Below are 21,524 nucleotides of genomic sequence, written 5' to 3' on the forward strand. Positions count from 1 at the left end.
CCTAGATTGGTTGAGGCAAAAAGTCCTAAATAACGTGCTAGGTTGGAGTTCATTTTTGCTTGATGCCGTTATGTGAATATATGACTCATACCAGATACCAGAGGGGTGTATAATCATGGTAAAATGCATCTAGACGAAATTGGAAGGATAGTTGAATAAAACGCGTATTCTAGTATGAGTTAAAAATGCGCAGTGGCGGAGATATTTAAATGAGACGGGCCGTGCTGGGTTTCTTACCTGATCAGGCGGCTGACAATTCCGTGGGGAGTAATGCTGGACAAGGGCCTGACTTCAGAACTCCGCTATCGCCCTCCATCACTGTCCATCGAAAAATTGTAGAAATAATGCGTTTTGCACGAGATGCTCAAAACACACTGCCACATTTTTAATAAAGTAAAATTATAATTCCTTCATGTTGAAAATCCTCATTCGATCAAGGAGCAACAGAGTCAGGCGTCCTTCCTGCAGGCTGCTGGCCACGCCCCACAGCTCTCCATTATGAAGAACCACTTGCAAAGCATTCTACGCCACATCTCCCTGTTCTCCTCTACCCCTACCGCACACCCACCCCTTCATCCTACAACATAAAACTTGCTCCACTATCCCGTTCCTAGATCATGTCCTTATGTCTGCTTTATGTTTCTACCTCCCCTGCATCATCTGGTCTTATATCCCCATCCTCATGCATTAAGGACACTGGTTGGCTGCTCTGTAAATAAATGTACCAAAATGCATTGCTTTCTCTGTAATTTGCATTAAACGAATAAAGAATGGCAAACATGGATGACTTAATTTAAAGAGCCACACCTAGCAGGACACTTTGAAAACCAAGTGGAGAGAGTGCCTGTAAAATGTGGGTTAGCCAGATCTGTCAAATGCCATGAAAAGTGGACTTGTTTAGCACAATTTGAAACAAAACAAAGTCTTAATGATTGCAGGTGGGAAGAACCACATTTCTGGTTGCTAATAAATTGTGGCGAGGGGACTTTGGCTATGTAAAGACAGAATCGGGCCCCAGATCTATGTACCCTTGCTCAGCTTGCTACTACATACCTGATGGATAGGATTGATGGAGCGTTGCACGTGGAAAGCCAGTGGGAGAGCTGTAGAGATGGTGTTAGTGATCATTGAATGGATACTAGCAAGTGTTCACTTTCAGTGCACGAACGGCTAGTTGATGTGTGCGGTTTAAGATGTAAATTAGAATGATGAGAAGGATAGTGAAGTGTAGAAATAATCAAGAAGCCACATACATGAAGTATCAGTCAAGGAGCATGGTGAAAAAAAAACAGCTGCCGCTGAGAACATATATGAAGCAACAATGAACGTGCAATACATTTAACGCAACAGACAAGCAAAACCCAGGAGGCAGAACAGTCAGTCAATCAAGGACCAAAATATACCAGGCAACCATCAAAGTTCAATGCTTATGAGAATAAAGGTGCAATGAACATGGAGGACCCATCAGGGCTCAAGGGGCATGAAACCAAAAAACGGCAGCATGCAAGTAACAACAGTTCTTAGCTATTCACATACGGATAAGTCAGTGAGAAGATGTAACCAACATCTAATATTTCAGCATAGGGCAAAGAAACAGTCTCCCTGCCCCATGCACTACCAAGGTACAGCACTAAAATGATAAGGAATTACTCTCCAGGGTAGTGAGCAGGTCAAGCATGAATGTGGCATACTTTATCCCTTTTTAGTGGGGAGGGGGAATGGGGGAGAGAACTGAGGAGAACACCTGGGTATCGTGACAAATCCAGGGACTTCGTCACCTCTCCCCCAAGAGGAAACCACCCCCTTTGGGACTAGAGGTGCGCCCGCTAAGCTTAACACCCCCTATGGGAACAGGGCAAGCAGGATCCCCACAGGGGACAAGTCATCCCCAAAAAGGATACAAGCTATCCTCCCTTGTATCAAGATACTAAAAGTTGTGTTTGTTATAAGGGAGTTAAACTGTACAATAAAATACAACCGCCCATACCAATGGCTGACTCGGCTTCTGACACACACCTCATATTATCCACAGGTAAAAGCCAGCCTCCTGAAGTCACGTGCAGTGAAGACCCAATTAGGAAGCAGTAACCACGCCGCATGGCACACTGAGAAGAGAGACGCACAGACACCAATGTGGCCGCGCACCTAGGTGCCCGCACTAGAAGAGTGCAGCGTGGCCAAGCAGGCGAGAAATCCGAGTAGTTTGGTGTGGAAATCCAAAAGAGAAGCTAGTAGCCCGCAGGGCTGCAGAGAAGGAGATACTTCCTCTTAGGAGTTGTGGCAGGAAGAAGGGCGTGCACACCCAGAGTGGCGAATGCAGTCACGGGAGAGCATGAGAAACGCGAAGTGGCCCTGCCAAGACAAACCGGAGAAGACCGGCCCAGAAGCCTGTGAAGAACTGGAAACCGCCTGAGGGAGAACGAACACAGCAAATAACAGAGGCTGAAGCCCAGCAGGAAGGCAGAGCAAGCTGCGTTAGACACGGAACACGATAAGGGCAAAACCAAGGCCCAAAGGGTGTTGGGGGGGGGGGGGGTGAGACTTGGCCCTAAGGCTGGGTTAGACTGCAAGGTAGGATAAAAGCCAAGAGATGGCTAGCTGGAAAGAGCACCATGGGTTTCCTTGGTGAGGGACTCCAAGGGGAGTACCTGGTGTGGACATACGAATCAGAGGGTTCTCAAGTGAGGAAGAAGACCAAAGACAAAAACAAATCCTGGTAGCCCAGTTAGAAAGATTAATCAAAGATTGACACACACCCAAATAAGGGGATGCTGAAAGAAATGTTCTGGTGACTTTTACTGAAACTGTGCATCAGGCAAGAAATTCTTTTCTGATAAACATTTCGGTGGGGTCAGGAACTTGCAACCATTGTATCATTTGTGTAGAAGACACTTATGTTACCTTTTTGGTAAAACAGATAATTTTTAGTTCACAGTGGTAGGGACAAGAAGGATCGGTTTCCTGGATGGCAGACTGGATTATTCTGTAAGACATCCTGATGAGGACCCTTTTCGACTTCATTTCTTTAAGAATAGGGCTAAGAAATCTAGGGATAGCACAGGTTGTGTGTGAGAAAATACGCAAATGCCATCTTGACCGTTTCTCGATTCGGACTTATCACAGTACACTATGTGTGATGCTGGTGTGTCCATGGGAGGGGCTGGTTGCACTCAGAAAGGACCTCAAAAGGAGATGAAATGATATATGCCATCCCTGGAACATCATTGCGACTTGGGGAGATGAGATCCAAAAAAGTGGTGTTAGTTACCAGCTCTTAGTTGCTTTTAGGAGAGTTAGTTGGGGAGCAACTTTGTGCCAAAATTCAAAACAGTAAGTCTCTCTTTGAGGCACCAATGTGGGGTACTTTCCCAGAAGCATTGGAAGAAGGCCCCAAATACTCTACCCTGCTCTTATTCTTTATTGGCTAGAGGACAGGACTACTCTCAGAAAGCCTCCACCTATATATAATGCGTCACTGGTAGGGAAATCAGACCATCTAGCAAAATTTGGGTTCCACAGTTCAGGGTTGCTGAAATCCACAAACTACTGTTAAGACAGCAAAGGGTGCCTTTAAAAAAAATATATATTATAATAATTAAAAAAAAAAAAAAAAAAAAGGTATGCAGCACCCAAAGCCCTACAAATTGAAAAGGCTATTGCCTCATTTAGAAGCTACCGAACTTGAAGTTGGCTAAAGATGTCAAAGACTACATAATGGATCCTTTAATTAATAACGGACCCCTCTGATGAGTGATACATGGTGCTAGTGTAGATCAATGCAGAGTTCACCATGAAAAGCCTGGAAGCAGTGCTAGTAAAACGAGAAGGCATCCATTTCAGTTGTAAGAGTTTGTCAAATAAATCTCAACATAAATGTAAATATAAATTAAGGAATGTGACTAATTACCTTCTGTCGAAGGAGTACAAGGATGAGTATAGGCTCAAGCAACCACTCAACCCTCGCTTCTACAAACCAAGAGCCAACACAGTCATAAAGGCATAAATAGTAGTTTCAAGAGATATACCTCATTTGCCTTTTTTGGCAACTTGGGCCGAGGGAAGGCTCTACTCCAAGAGGGGTGTGGAAATGTGATTCAGCAGAGACCCAAGCAGCAAGGTAGCACAATTCACAATAAATGGAATGTCCAATCAAGCTTCTAACCTGTGAAGGGTATCATGAAGCAAGGCACAGCCAGATTCAGAATTCAAAAGAAAAATTTTATAAACTTAAATGTCAGGATGGAAAAAGGCCGAACATGCCCCATGCCAAGGTTGGATTTCCCTACCTAAATGAAACAAAGGCGTCTGAGTCAAAGAGTTCAACTTAAGAATCTGTATACTTGCCCTGACAACTAAACAACACAATATGTAGGGATGTCAGCAATCAAAAGAAACCGTGTCCAACAAAGTTCTGAGCTTCTTCCAGCTCACAGCTTCCTTTCAGCTCCCTTCCCAAGAATAAAACAGTTTTTTAAAAAAAAAACTCTAAGTTTAGGGCGATTCAGTTTTAAAGTAAATGCTTCAAGTCTCAGGGTTCCCTTCACCAAGATCCAAATAACAATTACAAACACAAAAGCACCTTGAGGCTCCATCCTCAAGACAGTAAATGTTTCAAGTCCTAGAGTTCCCTTCCCCAAGACTTTGCTGCAGTATCACAAAAACATCTTTAATCTTTTTAGGGTCCTCTGTCACACTTGCACCCTCTTTTTATTGTTGGTTTTCATGTAAATATCTTGACTGTTAGATTAAGCTTCAGGGTCCCAGTTAATTCTGCTTTCAAAATAGATTTGTTATTTTTTCACACAATTTGGTATTCAATGCGCCTCTTTTTTTAGCTCAATGTTAACGTTTCATTCATTTCAGAATTCAGCATATAATGCTTTCAAAGTTTCATTTATTGTATGATTCAACATTTTTTTAATGATTAATTTCTGAGTTCAAGATGTAACAGTTCTGCATTCAGTTCGGCATTCAATAAAGGTGGTTTATATTCATAACACACTTTTAATTCGACCAGCTGGCTAATAATGCTCGAGTTTGCTTTATATGTAAAACTATCTGCATTCAGACTTTTGAAAACGTGTTTCCATAAACACGCGCCACTCCGATACAAAGTATTTATAATGAAAGAGTTCAAACGCTTGCGCACCAGTTTTCTTATTCGTTAGAAACTCACCGGTCGCGTTCACAGCTTTCCCAGCAGCGCGGATCGTACATTCTTTGGCTTGTGAGGTCATGGGTCCAATTTCTACCTCTCAGGCACTCCTGTTTCAACCTCCTGACACAGGGGAACGAGCACCTTGATCTCAAGGAAAAGGGACAGCCTTCCAACACGTACGGTCTGCTCCACGGAGCCCCAGCTCCTACACCACACTTACATACACCGCCTGCAGACCTTAGCATCTTGGCATACTTTCCAAATAAAGTTCCCTATTGCTTGCACCGGACTTCCTGCTGCTTTTCCTGTAGCTCCTTTTTCTGCTGGGCTGGTCGTCTTTTATACACCTGCAGCCCCTTGACAGGCTGCATGTGTGGCTGTTCAGTCAGCCCTGCCTGACCACAATTAAAGGGACATGCCTAACCTTCACTGCTCTAAACAGGCATCTTCCTTGTCCCAGTACCAGAGTGGTAAAAGAGGGTGGTCTTCATTGCTCTTAGTTGCCTCTTCGTCCCAGTACTGCCTGGGTCTACATGTGGGGAAACAAGGGGCGTTGACTAACATTAACCTACAAAAGGTCGGGGAAGGGTTGGTTGGCCATCAGTAGGGACAGGTGTATACCATGTCGCCCAAGGGCTCCCCACTCCCAGTCTCACAGGTCCCTCCACCCAGGTGATCCTCCCTCGCTTCTCTGCCCCCAGGGTCGGGATCCAAGAGCGATGGCCTTTCCCTGCCCACCTGCGCCGAGGTTCTAAGGGGTTTAGGAGTGAGAATACCCTCAGATTTCTCACACTATAAATACTTAAATTAAACATACAATTTGCAAGAAAAGTAAATGCATAAACTGTACAAAAACCCACTGCGGTGGAAAGGACAAAGGAGATGCAAGACTAGACAGAATGCAACACTCTGGGAGATTAATAGTGCTAAGAAGGCAATTTCAGCAACCACAATGGATGCGTCTTGGTGAAAAGGTGCGACAGGTGACCCAACTAGTCTCTAGGGGCCAAAATGGATCAAGGGGGGCAGTTATGGGCCAAGTACCTTTTTGGCAGTTCGAGTATGGATAACCGGGTTGTTCAATGCTGTTCAAGTCCAGTGGTCATGGAGTCCTAGTTTGGGAGTAGTGTCGAGCAGGGGTTGACCGGAGCTTGTTGCAACTTGTAGTCGATGGGGGCAGACGAGCAGATTGTGAGGGACACCAGAGTCGGTTTAACGATCACTTCAAAGAAGCTGACTGGATACGCTGGTCCGCCAGACGGGTTTGATGGAGCACTCAAAGCAGATGGAGGGCCACCAGGGTCGGTTCGATGGTCAAATAGACAGCGAAGAGGCTAGCAACTGGATGGGCAGGTCTGGTCGAGTGATTTGATGTGGCGTGCGATAGTTGGATCTCGGAGATCCACCTGGGTCGGTACGACTGATGACATGATCAGCAGTGAAGATATGGGTGGAATGAGCAGTCGTGCAGCGGCATATGCACCGAAGGAGCTTGTAGTTCGAGCTGAAGCAACAATGCTATCAGCTAGTTTGGTGCAGCGGTCAATAGCTTTCAATTAGTAGTTATTTGAAAAGCTTGGTGCGTGCCAAAGTTTCTTGCGGGTTCGATATGCAGTGAATCTGGCTCAACAACAGTTTTATGTTGGGAAGCAGAGGGTTCCAAGCGGTCTTGACTCTCTGGATGCTCTGAGTCCCACTCAGGGGCTTCAGGGACAAGTTCAGTTCTCTGGCTCCCAGCAAGGGAGGCTTGTGCACCCATTCAGGGGTACTTTACCAAGTTGAGGTCCTGACAACAGTGCGGCTGGCAGAGAGGAAAGTCTTATCCCAGCAACAGGTCTACCCCCAATGTGCCCTGGGGATGGGTGGGGAACAGAGATCACATCTACCGTGGGCGGCAAGTCTGCAGCTTGCTAGTGGAGAGCTCTGGAAAGTCAACTCTCCCAACAGAGTTCCAATTAATAATCTTCCAGGGTTGGAGTCAAAAAGATGACCCATTATTTTAAAGGAAAAAGCACATAGGGGACTGGACTAAAGCCAGTATGCTTTAGGGGTCCAATCCCTCAACTTGAAAGAGGTGGACTTTGCCCTTCTGACATCACACCCAAGGTGCTTTACTCTGGAGGACATGGAGGGGACAGGAAGGAGAGAGGTAGAGCGAAACAAGATGGGGGAAAGTCTTACTCAACAGAGCTCCTCTGTGTACCCTAACCCCACCCCCTTCCCTTCTCACTAGGATAAAAGGCCTTCTTGTAGAATGACTCTCTGGTTGGCAATGTTACCTACTGTCACAAAGCGATAATAAAAAAATAAAAAAGAGGCCTGGTCATTCATATCCCAGTCATGTCTGTTGGAAGGGCATGCCATTACCTTCCACAGCAGAGCGGGCTCACAGCAGGCGAAAAAGGTGTGATCTCAATTTGGATGTGGATGCAAAGATCATTAGTAGTGCTATGCACCATGCCTTAACTTAGACATTTCTTATATTTAGAGTTTACCCTGCCACCATCATGGGCTAATTAAGATCATCATAGTTTGGAACAGGGGTGCATATCATAAATGAAGCCCCTGCACTGTAGAGACTTGTCTGGCACTGCAGATGGGCAACTGTGACCTCTAAACCTGTACTCCGCTACTAATCAGGCGCTGCAGATCAAGAGACGGCTGTTGTTGGGCACAGATACATACTATGCTTTGGGCATGGAGCTTATAAAAAGGGGACTATAAAAAGGGGAATCTGATCAGCAGTTTACCTTTCAGAGATGGAATTACCCGCTTCACTATCAATAAGAAAATTTAAAAGAATTTTAAAAAATGTAAAAAAAGCTGGGGCCTTCATACTCTTTTAAGAAGACAATTCCTCACAAGGAAAAGGCGATGTTGTAACAGTCATGAACATGCAATGTAGTTCAATCAAAGTGCTCCTTTTCTCCTTCTACATCGTTGTCACGTATTCTGTTCACCACCTGCTGCTGTTGCAATAGACAAAATTACTTATCTCCAGGAATATTTTCTTAACTGACCTTGTATAAAATCAGCTGTGAGCTCCAAAGAGGCTTCCCTTTCCTGTCCAGACAGGGGATTGACTGAGAAAAATAGCTGCAATAACAGATTAAGGTGAGGAAGTTGCAGGCCTTTAGTGTGATTGTATTGAGCTGCCAAGCAATCTGCTGCATTCTGGTAAATTGTCAATGGAAGGATTTTATTAGGTCATTATTCATTTCACTATGTATAATCGTGGACATTACCCATTGTTTCCAGGGTGGTTTCATTTCAAGCCCATTACACTAAGTTGGCGCGAGTTCTACAAAACAAATAAACATAAAATCATTGATAAATGCCAAATGTTAAAAACACCAAGAATACATTTGGATTTAATTATATTGTGGTGCATTTTTATGGAAAAAGATTTGAAAATCAATAAAACAATATTATTGGTAAAAGTAGTGCTTCATTCGATGTATTACTTTGTTTAAATCACTTCCATTCTTCATGTCCCCATAGCCACTTAGTCCTTAAGAGGTTGTGTCGGAAATAATTGTTTTTGTGAAAAACACAAAAAAAAGATAAATGGGGAACAACAATTACTGCCTTCTAAAATCCATTTGATTTTTAAATCATTCTGGCAACATTTCGGTCACAGCATTTCCGTTGTTTTTCTTTTTAGTCCCAGTTGTCACTCAAATCCTCTTGGGAATCCAGTTGTTAAGTAAACAGTGCACTCTGGATCTGCGCAATTTAACTATATCCTGGAAGTGGCAACGTCTGGCCTTCCTTAGCTTCAAAAAAAGTATAAGAAAGAGTGATTGTGTCGACTCTTGCCATTCTTGGATCTTCTGCAAACTCTGGATCAATGAAGAAAAAGACAGGCATATCCACCTCTTCATGTGGGTTAAGTCTCTGCTCTTCAAAGCAAAAACACTACAACGGAAGAAAAGAATGTGTTAATATTGAATAAACATGCATTTAAGCACTGCACGATTGGCTAAAAGTTATATTTAAGTAATTGGACTAGGGGAAGAGCATAAAGAATACATTGCTTATATTTTAATTGGAGTTGGGTATTTATAGGAGTATAGATCTGCTCTAGATTTGTAAATCTAGGGAGCAACACACAGTGTGGGAACATACTTGATTTTAAAGTTCTATAAGAGCAAGAAAGGATACAATGATTAAGAGATCGTTGTCACAAATAGAGAGGCAAATGGAACATGCTCCATAGCTGGGGCAAGTGAAATGTGAAGGATTGTTAATCTAGGAAGGAGCAGTCATCCTATGCCATAGAATACTAACATTTTGAAAGATAGGTTTTCGGTTTGTTTTTTTATTCCCTTCATCAGGTTACAATCCCCACTCAACAGTTTTATGGTAAGTTTATTGATGTCATTTTCTCCTCCCATCACTATTTATGATGGCATGTTTGGCCACTCACCATATGAGGTCAATAGATTTTTGTTGACAGTCTATTATTCCAGTAATCTGCCTTCTATTCTGTTCCTTCTTAGGCAGTCTCCTCTTCTCTCTTGTGTGGTCTGTAGCCTATAGGGCAGCAGGAAGCCTCAACTTGCTTTCACTTATGGATAATCTTACCTCCTTTAATGGGTTTTTGCATGTTGCCATCTTACATGTGCTGCCCAACACTTGCATGGTAAAGTCTGCTGACCCTTCTACCGCCTGTATACAGTCTCCAATACAACACTCAATTTAAAAGGTCAGCTCTCTCCACTGGGGTGAGGGTAGAATGTAATGTACAGGATTTATAGAGTGCAACTAAGGGCCAAGGGCATCTATGCGCCAAGGAAGAACACTGGTGGGTTTAGAAACCAAATGCCTACTTGGAGGTGTTTTTAGGGTTTTTTGAAACTGCAGGCACCCTGCCATCACCTGCCAATCAAAGGGTAGAGCATTCCAAAGAGACTTGTATACAATGCAACATAGTGTTAGCAAGTGTTAGTAAGCTCTCAGCAAAGTCCCCCTGTCCCTCCCCCTCTGAGCACTTCCTTTCACTCCTTCTTGTGTCAAGCCTGTGTTTCTTCCATTGATCAGTCTCGCCTTCCGCCCTTGGATGATCTCCCTTTTGAAGTCGGTGCTTTTAAAATCCGAATGGATTTTCTATTCTTCTCTTTCAGGACCCACTACCTTTCTCTTGTGGTTAGTGTGCTATCTGGCTGGTCATCCAATCTTTACTTTTTTTGAATAGTCTCTCACTATCCTTTTACAGCTAGTTTCCCTCTGTCCGCTCCACTGCCAAGCTCTTACAACGAGTCTGATACTATCGTCCATTGGTAGTCCAATAGTGGGAAAGGTAGGGGTAGGGTTTCCAGACATTACAATGCACTTAATCTGTGCAAGGTTTTAGCTGTAACACAAAAAGGAGCTTTTGCTCGGATTGATCGAACAGACCTGGTTATAAACCATTACCCAAGAAGTCTCTGTGGTACAAACCTTAAAGCTCATTGCTGTTAACTTAATGGTGGGTAGTTCAAGCCCACCCAATGATGGCAAACTGAGTGTTACTGTAAAATTGACAAACTAATAATTAACATTCATGCGGCTTGTGACAAATGAACCATCATGTTGGTTATTGGAACATTACAATCCTGCTCTTCTGTGTGTTAACTCGATACTGATATTGCACTCATGCAACCACTGATCCTTGACAAGTTACATTGCAAACGGGGGTTCCGCATGTGCACTAGAGTACCCAGTTCCTAAAACGGAACAGTTTTTAAACTGGGAAAAAACCTCTAGGGACAGGAGCCATCAATTGCAGGACAGCCCAGGCAAATTCAGGGACATCTGGACACTACATATACTTGGATAATGAGGGAACACCCCAGCAAACACACGCATCTCTTCCAACCTGGGTTTTGCCTCCCTCACTCTTCAGCGCCTGACCAGAAGTGAGCGTCTCTTTTCTTGATCCATTTAATGATTGTACAATTAAAATATTTCATTGCTGTTATTTTTGCATGCATCATATTTAATTTTAAGAGCAATTGTTTTACAGTGTACCATACAAAGGTACCATGCATAACTCTCAAGCTGTAAGACGTGCATATTGAGCAATTATTTGTTTTTATATGTACCTGTATTTTATTGAAGTATTGCCCGGCATCAAAAGGGACCACATTGTAGGTAGAAATTCCAATTATGGGCTTATCAGTTGGATTTTTTGCTTTGTAAAACGCCAATGCAGTCTCTCCAGGAACTAACTGTAAAACGACAAAATTAAATTTGCAATTATTTAGTGACCAACAAGAATTCAGAAAAACAGTGAGCCATGCACACCAATCTGGACATCTGGTTGCACTGTGAATGAGATTGACGAAGATATTAGTGAAACAATATTAAAAAACCTTACCAAGGAAAATGAGAACATTGCAGAAGTGTCAACGTTTAGTCAGAGGTACGCAGCTAGAGATGGACTAGCTTTTCCATTCACATTTTATTTTACATTGCCAGAACAGAGCAAACCAACACAGAGTATTGCTGTTCCTTTGAATGAGGAAACAGGAAGGAGAAAATAAGTTTGCTTGTCGAATAATATCGCAAACTGAATAACAATATTAATATCCATACAATCTGGGGAAGCACCAAGAACGGAAGAATGAATGACCCCGTTGTTTCCACTAATCCTATATCAAAACGGCACCACAGAAAATGTATCTTTCTCAGAGCATTATCTCAGATAGCTGTGGGAGTAGATAAGTTATCTACTCCCACAGCCCTTTGGTGTAACAAGAGAAAAACCAGACAAGACCCAAACACTAGAATATAGACTAATGTGCAGGTTTTACAGACTTAATACCCGCTAATTAGCCACCAGTGCTCTGCAAGAGCACCCACTTAGAGATACACTGGACCAATCCCCAAATGTTCAAATGCCAAGAAGTCAATCCTGTGTACAATTTTTGACCAGAATCCTCTGACTCCATCACAATCCCATGCACATTCCTCATGTCACTGTTCTCTTCCCCACAGGTGCAGAGATCCATTAGAAGGCCTAAATCATGCATGTTTCAGTTGTACAGTATAAATGGAAAGTACTTGATCCAAACCCCAGCATTCCCTTTGCTCTAGCGGTCGGTATGTCCCAGTACAGATCTGCTGCTCACTTTTGCCCTAACTGGGGTTACACAAACTGCACGTACAATCTTCCCAGGCACAAGACTCAAATGTAGGAACATCCTTGGAGGGTATCAAACAAATCTACACCACTCAATATGCCCCTTCTTCCAGACTACTAATCATCATCCATAAACTATGGGCCAATAGATCTTCCAAGAGATATCTAGTCAATTCCTGCCTAAGCAGACTAAGGCTTTCCCACAGCAGTCTCTAACAAACCAGCTCAAATTCCACTATAACATTCTCAATGTTTTTTAATTCCTGGAGACCAACTATTTCAGTTAAACATTTTGTCAAATTGATTGAATGCTGGGATTGTCAAAAAGGCACACACAGGAATAGTGCAGACAGAGAACATGCTGTAATGTTGCAAACTGGGAGGATATGGGAAAAAGGGAGTATAACAAAACAATATAACAGTATAATGGCATTGTCTACAGTTACACACTGTTGGTATATTCTCAATGCACCATTAAATAGAGCATACCGAAAGTATGCATCCGAGATACTTTACATATGGAGTACATAGTTGGGTTATATTTGCAATATAGTGAAATATGGAAAACTGGGGGTGAGAATGGGACTATACTAGGATCACTTAAATTTATCATACCAAAGTACGCGGTAGTGCCAGACAAAATCCTTTTAGTACTACACTGTCCCAAAACCCAAAAAGTAAGATGCAAGTCAAATGATTTGAGAAGGTAGTTCTGCATCAAGTGATGAACTTCATTAAATCACACCCTACACCTTAGCAAAGAGATTTCGTTTTACCATTAAGAGGCACAGAATCACTACTTTTCCCCCATTCCAAATCACTGCAGGGTCAATATGGATTGTTAGGGAAATAGCATTTGAGACATTAGGAACCATGAAATTGTCCTCAAAATGTACTTTGTGCTCGTTTACCTTTAGATGTCAACAGTGGGACTCATTATGCTAAATAATAATAGTTTAACTTCTATGACTTGATCTGTGAAATAAATAAAAATCTTTCATGCTCTCTTACATATTTTATTCCCTTATTTCTGCACCCCGAAAGTAAGCGCTCCTCCATCTTATTTCTACACGATCGCTCTGCTGCATTTGACACTGTGGCTCACCCTACCCTACTCTCTTCCCTTTACTCCTTGGGTATCTCGGGATCCCCTCTCAAATGGTTTAAATCTCATCTGTCCCTTGGAATAGTCAACACTCTCCTCCTCTGCCACTTCTTTATGGTGTTCCACAAGGCTTTGTTCTTGGCCCACTCTATTTTCACTTTGTACCACCCGGCTTTCCTCACTTATCTCGTCCTTAAACCAAGGACTCCCAAATGTTCTCTTTTTCTGAGTTTTCTGAAACCCTACATTCTCAAGTCTCTACCCATCTCAAGTCCATTCAATCTTGGACATGTTCCCACTTTCTTCATCTCAATCCCTCCTCTTTTTTTGTGCCCCCTCTGCTCGGAACCTCTGCATCATATTCAACTTCTCTTGCCTGCTCCTCCCAGATCTCTCGCTGCTCTTAACTGTTTTCTCCTCTTCAATCTCCATCTACAACTCTGCTATTCGTCTTATCTTCGATCTTCCTGCCCAGTCCTCAATCTCTGCATCGCTTCCTTCTGCGTCAATCTTGCCATTTGAATCTAGTCTTCTTTTCCATTTCCTTTCTATCGTCTTCAAATGCCTTCATGGTCTCGCCCCCCCCCCCCTATCTGGCATCATTAGTATACTTCTACTCCCCCACTCTCATTCTACATTTTGTTTTGTTGTCCCCAAATCACCCTGTGATTCCTTTAGTTTTCGCCCTTTCTCGCTCCTTGCTCTCTTCCACTGGAATTCTCCCCACCATCAAATTTGCTCTCCCTGTACATATCTTCCGTACGCATTTAAAGGCTTATCTTCGGTCTCCACCGTCTTCATCCTAAACCTTTGACGGTTACTGCCTACCTTACATTTTGACAGTACTGCTATATTTCTGTCAAGGCGCTTTATAAATTCAAACTAACTCAAAAATGTATAATTTTATGTCCGGACTGGAGTGCTCATAGTATTCTCTCAACTTTATTGGAAACTGCGGCAACTTGAAAAATAAAATAAAACCTCCGAACAGAACATGAACATCAGAGATAAACAAACAACAGCTATTGTCTCTAGAGTATTACTGAACCTAATTCATAGCAGCTACTTCCATTGCAAATATTATATTTGCTTCTGGATGCAGCACAGGGCAGGTTTTCACTTTCCTCAGGTTTGTTATATGATTATGTGCGCTCACAGTACAGGACTGGGACAGCAAGGTGTCTTGCTGCCCTTGTGTATGTGTATATACAATGCTCTTCTGGATTTCTGGCGTTTGGTGCTGCAGAGTTGCTTTCCCCTATGCTACAGGACCTGCACGTTTCCACGGCACCGCTCTGGTGCCCAATAGGGCCCGTGACATTCACTCATTGAGGTGGGGAGGGTAGTTTAGGAAAGACCTCATAGGGTAATGGCAGCAGGTTTGGTGGACGTGGGACTTCTAGTCACATAGGGTGCGCGTGCACAGCCCTCCTGCCTGTCTTCATACCTGGTTCTTCAGGCGAACCTATGTTATGCTAGGACGCTTGAAGCTTTAACTTCTGGATATCGAGGACTCCTCACCTTTGTATAAAGAGGGTTTTAATAAAGAGGTGGACGAGTCGGTGAGAACATCAGTAGCAAAATTAGTTGTGTCTTTAGCTGATGGTGGTTTTTCAACAAAAAAAAAAAAGGACAAACAAACCATGTTCTAGTTTTCAATTCTGTGCTACAGGCAAACCCTGCACCTGCATGTGTTAAGTCCACTGCACATGGTGGTGGTGCTTAACGCTTTACACCCACTGCTGGTGGCGACAGGGATGCAGTGGCTGTGCTCTCTCTGGCAGAGGTAGGAGTAGGACTACTGGGTTGCCTGGAGAGGAATTACAATTTACCCGACACAAGCAAAAGTATGAGGTGGTTAACTCTTACCTTCTTAGAAAGGGAATGGAGACTTCATATAAAAGGAAGCATTGCGAGGGGGGCCATCAAGTAAAAATCACTCATTGATGGGGACTGGTGCTTCCCAGCACAGGGGCGATGGTGGTGGCTCACCCACATGCTATATAAAAGATGACTAGCACCTTCATGTGTTGCACCTGGCCCTCCAGGCCGTAGGTGGCTTCAAAAAGGCACTAGGATGATAGTAGAACAAGTTACTTTCTTACCTGGTAACGTTCTTTCGATGGGATGTTCTGACGACGTAGTCCACATCTATGACAGGTAATCACCACAGCTGTGCTGCTTCGGAAAATTTTCTGCGTCTGCGTCCTGCGTCAATGACGTCGAGATGCTGTCCTCGAGGGCCTCCGTCGAGCCGATGTCACCGGATGTTATAAGTAGGACGCACAACGCCCGTAGCCTCAGTTGTAGTTTTTTCCCAGAACATGTGGCACCAATCTTCTGCCAGAATGATTACAGAAAGCCTTGCCGAAACAAAAGCTGCAATCACATAAGAAATTCTGTAGAGGGGCAGGTAGGGAGGGAGCGATGTGGAATACGTGGTCAGAACATCCCATCGAAAGAACGTTACCAGGTAAGAAAGTAACTTGTTCTTCGAGGGGATTGGTTCCTCCGACGTATTCTACATCTATGACAGACTCCCAAAGCAGTACCAACGTAAGGAGGTGGGAAATAATTTAGAATTTTAGAATGCCCAATTAAATTGCAGAATAGAGGACCGCCTTTCCAAAGGCCAGATCCTGCCCATGGAGTAGTGTTTGACAAACGTATGGACAGAGGCCCATGTGGCTGCTTCACAAATGTTACGAATGGGAACACCCCTTTGCAGGGCAGCAGAGGCAGCCACACCCCTAGTAGAATGGGCCCGTAAGCCTACCGGAGGGTCCTTACCCGCCAAGCAGTAACATTCAGAAATTGTCAAGATAATCCATCTAGACAAAGTCTGTTTAACAACAGCTTGTACCAAACGCCTTCCAGCGTATCCTATAAAGAGCTGATCGTCCACTCTGACTCGGGACATGTCTGAGATGTAGAAACTTAAAGCTCTCCTAGGATCCAACCTATGGAGCCTCATCTTCCTTACCAGGATGCGGAGGAGGATAGAACGCCGGAAGAATAACCTTCTGGCTTAAATGAAATTCTGACACCACTTTCAAAAGAAAAGAAGGACTAACCCTAAGGACAATCCTGTCCTTATGGAACACCGTGAAGGGTGGCTTAACAGAAAGTGCCTGCAAAGTGACCGCAACTAAAAATACAGTTTAAGGTCAGCAGTCTCAAAGGACAAGAATGTAAAGGCTCAAACGGAGCTCCCATTAGGAATTTTAGAACTAGGTTCAAATCCTAATCGGGCACCTGGAAAGGTGATGGTGGGAACACAGTGAGCTCTTTGAGAAACTGGGAAATCAAAGGAATCTTAAAATAAGAACACTCCTCAGACGAGCGCCGCCAGGTAACCTTTAATGGTACCCACATGCAGGCCCTTGTGGGCTAATGAAAGCAAAAACGACAGAACCACAGGAATGGCACATGAAAAAGGATCCACATTCTTAAGCCTGCACCAGTCGCAGAACTTTCTCCAGCGGCAATGGTATAGGGACTTAGTTGCGGGCCTTCTGGCCGACAGCAACACCTCCATCACGTCTTCAGGGAGGTCCCAATCCTTATACATCAACCTTTCAGAAGCCAAGCATGAAGGTTGAGGGACTTGCCCTCTGGATGGAGAACCTGACCCCCCCCTCCCGTGAGAGCAGATCATCTCGGTAGGGAAGACGGCATGGAGGACAGATGGACATGTCAAGAACGTCTGGGTACCACGTTCTCCTGACCCATGCCGGAGCAATGAGGATCATTCGGGAACCAAACCTCCGTAACCTCTGCAGCACTTGCAGAATGACAGGGACTGGAGGAAACACGTACGTACAGTTGGAAGGACCACTCCACTACGAATGCGTCCCCCAAGGTTCCTCTTGGAGGAAATTCCCGCAAGCAGAACCTTTCGCACTTCCGGTTGACACTGGTGGCGAAGAGATCCACTTGTGAGGTCCCCCAAAGGGCAAAGATCTCCAGGAGAATCTCCTGAGCCAGCTCTGACTCGTGAGAGACTGCTCTGCCTGCTCAGAGCGTCCGCCCCACGTTTTCGTCTCCGGCCAGATGAACTGCTGAGATCGAAATTTCCTGCTTGATGGCCCAGAACCAGAGCTGCATCGCCTCTCGGCACAGAGGGAGAGACCCTGCCCCCCCCCCTTTTTGTTGAGGTAGTGTATGGCCACTGTATTGTCCGTCAGAATCAGGACATTCTTCCCTCGCACAGACGGCAGAAAAGCCTTCAGAGCTAGCCTGACGGCCCTCAGCTCCAACAGATTGATATGGAGTCTGGACTCTGATGGAGACCAACGGCCGCTGACTGTCAACTCGTTGGCATGAGCTCACCCATCCCGTGAGGGATGCGTCCGTCACGATCGTCACCTCCGGCCAGGGTAGCCAAAATGGAGCCCACTTCATCAGATTGCCTTCGATGGCCCACCACAGAAGATCCTGGCCGACCGAAGGCGAACCTGAACGAGGTCCGACATCCTGCCGGAGGACTGCGACCACTGTAGCTTGAGAGCCCATTGCAGAGATCTCATACGCAACCTGGCCTCTGGCACCAGAAGAATGCAGGATGCCATGAGGCCGAGCAACCTCAAGAACCCGAACGCCGGGAGACTCTGGGCATGTTGAAACTTGTGCACCATCTGCAGAATGTGATGTGCCCTCACCTGGGGAGGGGAACACTGCCCCAGGGATGTGTCGAGCACTGCTCCAATGTACTGGAGCCGCTGGGTAGGTGTCAAGTGGGACTTCAAGTTGAGGGAGAAGCCCAGCTTGTGAAGGGAGTGGCAGGTGGCTGACAGATGATCCAGGACTTGCTCAGGAGAGTGTGCCCTGATCAACCAATCGTCCAGGTAGGGGTAGATGTGAATCCCCCCTTTCCCGAGATACGCTGCCACCACCACCATGAGCTTGGTGAAGACCCTCGGGCAGAGGTCAATCCGAACAGCAGGACCCGAAACTGAAAATGCAAGTCGCCAACTGCGAACCTCAGGTACTTCTTGTGCTTGGGATGAATCAGCACATGAAAGTAAGCGTCCTTGAGGTCGAGAGACAACAACCAGTCCTGAAGTTGAAGGGCCTGGAGGACTTGAGAGAGAGTAACCATCTTGAACTTGTCCTTCCTGAGGAGCTTGTTCAAACCACGCAAGTCCATGATGGGTCTCAAACCCCAATATTTTTTCGGGATCAAAAAATATGGGGAATACCATCCCTTGTTCCTCTCCGCTACAGGCACCAGTTCTATGGCGCCTTTCTCCAGCAGGGATTTGATTTCCGGCGCAATCCAGACTCTTCAAAGAGAGATTCCCTGGTGGATTGTCGTGAGGCCTCTGCCGGAAAGCAAGACAGTAGCCGTGGGCTATAATCTCCAGAACCCACACATCTGAAGTAATAGCACGCCATTCTACAAGATGCTGCGCCAGCCTTCCCCCAACCGGCGAACCATGGGACATGGCCGCATGACTGAGCTGAAGCAGCTGCGGCAGTGCCCGAGGGCAAAGAGGCAAATGCCCGAGCGGCCTTGGCACCTCGAGTACCTTGTTTTCCACCTCTGAAACTCCTACGGTGGCCCCTTTGACTTGCAGTTCGCCTCGATCTACCAAAGGAAGAGTAGTATTGAAAGGAATCTCCCCTCCATTGCTGTCCCCTACGACGAAAAGGCGGAGGTTGGCGAACTGCAGCGCTCAGCGACTTTGCTGCAGCTTTGGAGGTCTGCTCACCATCAAAGGGCATGTTGAGAAGCCGGGCTTGTACATCAGGAGCAAACCCAGACTTCCACAACCACACAAATCTGCGTATCACAGTGCTCGCCGCCATGGACCAGCTGACAGTCTGCCATGACCAGACCCGACTGAACGGATTCACACATGGCATCCTTGCCATCCTGAATGAAGGCAAGAAAACCATCCCATTCCTCCCCTTCGGGAATATGTTCAGCCGCCAAAGACACACAATTCCACAGAGTGTGAGTGAAACGTGCTAAGGCACACACGGAGTTGGCTGCCTGTAAAGCCATACCCCCTGAAGAAAACACTTTCTTCGCCCAGCCATCAAAACATTTGTCGTCCCTATCAGGAGGGATGGTAGGGTATGACGCCTGCTTTGCTGGGGCCGTAGCCGCCTGCACCACCAAACTCTCCGGAGTGGGGTGCGTAGTCAAGTAGCAGGGGTTGCTACTCCGGAGCAGTCCAAGCCGCCATCACCCTTCTTTGCAAGGCCATATGGAATGGCAGTAACGGGTCAGTTGGTGGATCTTGGTCCAAGATATCTGTCAGGTCATCCTGCAGAAAATCCACTGGTGGCGCAGACCACCCCAAGTACTCCGTCACCCTCAACATGAGTCGCCTGTATGAAGATTCAGCATGCGTACCAGGCTCAGGCCTGCCAAACTCGACATCCGGGGAGGTATCAAGACCACTGGCGTCATGCAAAGACTGACGCAGGTCTTCCAACTGGCTATGACCAGATAACAGGTCGTCAGGAACCTTATCAGGTACCAAACCTTCCTCAGACCCTTCATCCACTTCAGAGATGTAATCCAGAGGCTGGAATAAATCCCTGGATGAGGGAACAGAAAAAAAAAAGGTTCAAATACAGGCCTTACTGACTTCTTCAGGGCCTTCCTCGGAATTTCCACCGATGCATGGGTTACCTCCGCTAAAGCCTCCACAAAAGGCGATGAGGGCGTCGAAAAAAAATCGGCATTGAGTGTGGCGCTGATGGCCTCGACACAGGAGGAAGGTGCCCCGAGCGTGTGCTTCGACGGCCTCGGCGCTGATGACTTCCTCGGAGGCGGAGCCTCGAGAGAGTCCTGACGGACATGGCACCGATGGCGTCAACATCTTCTTAGAAGACCTCACAGGCTCTACCGGTCTCGAGGGCGTCGAGGACCAGTACCTGGAGCGGACATGGCTAGAGCGATCCACCTTGTCCGACTGAGACCTCGAAGATTCCCGGTGAACGCGCCGACCGCCCGAGCCCGAAGGCATGTGAACGGTGGCCCTAGCGCGTCCCTTGCCGGCTTCTCTCGAAGGCGCGGATGGAATGGAGCCCTGCGACTCAAAAATCGCCATCATTTCCTTACGAAATGCGTCCCATTCCGCAGGAGAGGAATGCTTGGTAGGACAAAGCTACCCGGCGTCTGGCGGAGTCCTCGGACGGTGACCAGTAACAGCGCTTCCGCGAGTGCCTCGAAGAGGCAGAGGAATGGCGGGAACCACTACGGGACCGAGACCCCCTGGACTTACACCGACTATGCAGAGAGTCGCCCCTCGAATCGTCGGTCAAAAGCCCAGCGGATTTCGACTTTCGGGGCTTGGAAACCCTACCTACCAACAGCTTCTTCTTTCGCTCCCGCAAGGCCTTTGACGTCAAAGACTGGCATTCGTCACAGTCATCTGTGGCGTGGTCCTCGCCGAGGCACCAGAGGCAGACATTGTGAAGGTCCGTAAGTGACATCTTGGAACCGCAGTCCCGACACTTCTTGAATCCCGACCGCGGGGTAGAAGAAGACGACATGATAACTTCACAAACCAAGTTCGAAGAACCGATAGAATCAGAAGAACAGACGCGCGTCGAGATCTCCGAAGCGAACACGTTCGTGGAAAATACGGAACTGAGGCTACGGGCATTGTGCGTCCTACTTATAACATCCGGTGACGTCGGCTCGACGGAGGCCCTCGAGGACAGCGTATCGACATCATCGACACAGGAGCTGAACATTTTCCGAAGCAGCACAGCTGTGGTGATTGCCCATCATAGATGTGGAATACGTTGGAGGAACCAATCACCTCGAAAATAATGCTACAGAAGACCCTATGATAACGTCCTGAAGAGAAAAAATAAAATAAAAAAATTAAATAAAAAAAAATAAAACAACACATTAGGATTCCTCTCTCAAACCTTCTATACCACAATTTCATTTTTTTATTCTCATACCCCTATTCTCATCAACTCAAATTGAATCCAAAAACATTCACACGTGTTAAATTCCAAATAACTAACACACTCTTCATCAGCCCCTTCGCTCTTAACGGAGTAAAAACAGAAATATTACAAAGGTGGGCACTTCAGTGCAAATCTTAATGAATCAGGCCCCAAGGCGCTAGGAGCCCAGTTACTAGAAAGGATATTCCTGCATG

The 21,524-nt window shown here is 45.7% G+C and overlaps 1 protein-coding gene across 2 annotated transcripts in view; it reads right to left on the reverse strand.

Moving 5' to 3' along the window:
* Nucleotides 1–8,336: 8,336 nt before the first annotated feature.
* Nucleotides 8,337–21,524, reverse strand: part of COX11 (cytochrome c oxidase copper chaperone COX11) — a 133,071-nt gene continuing 119,883 nt past the window's right edge. For both annotated transcript variants that reach the window (XM_069654928.1, XM_069654927.1), the window contains exons 3-4: nucleotides 11,245–11,370; nucleotides 8,337–9,076 (exon numbers count right to left, since the gene is read on the reverse strand). In XM_069654928.1, coding sequence (XP_069511029.1) covers nucleotides 8,894–9,076; nucleotides 11,245–11,370 — 309 coding nt within the window. In that variant the 3' untranslated portion in view covers nucleotides 8,337–8,893. The remainder of the gene's footprint in view (nucleotides 9,077–11,244; nucleotides 11,371–21,524) is intronic.

The sequence above is a fragment of the Ambystoma mexicanum genome, chromosome 3q, assembly GCF_040938575.1.
Source record: "Ambystoma mexicanum isolate Mex_15411 chromosome 3q, UKY_AmexF1_1, whole genome shotgun sequence".
Classification (NCBI taxonomy): Eukaryota; Metazoa; Chordata; class Amphibia; order Caudata; family Ambystomatidae; genus Ambystoma; species Ambystoma mexicanum.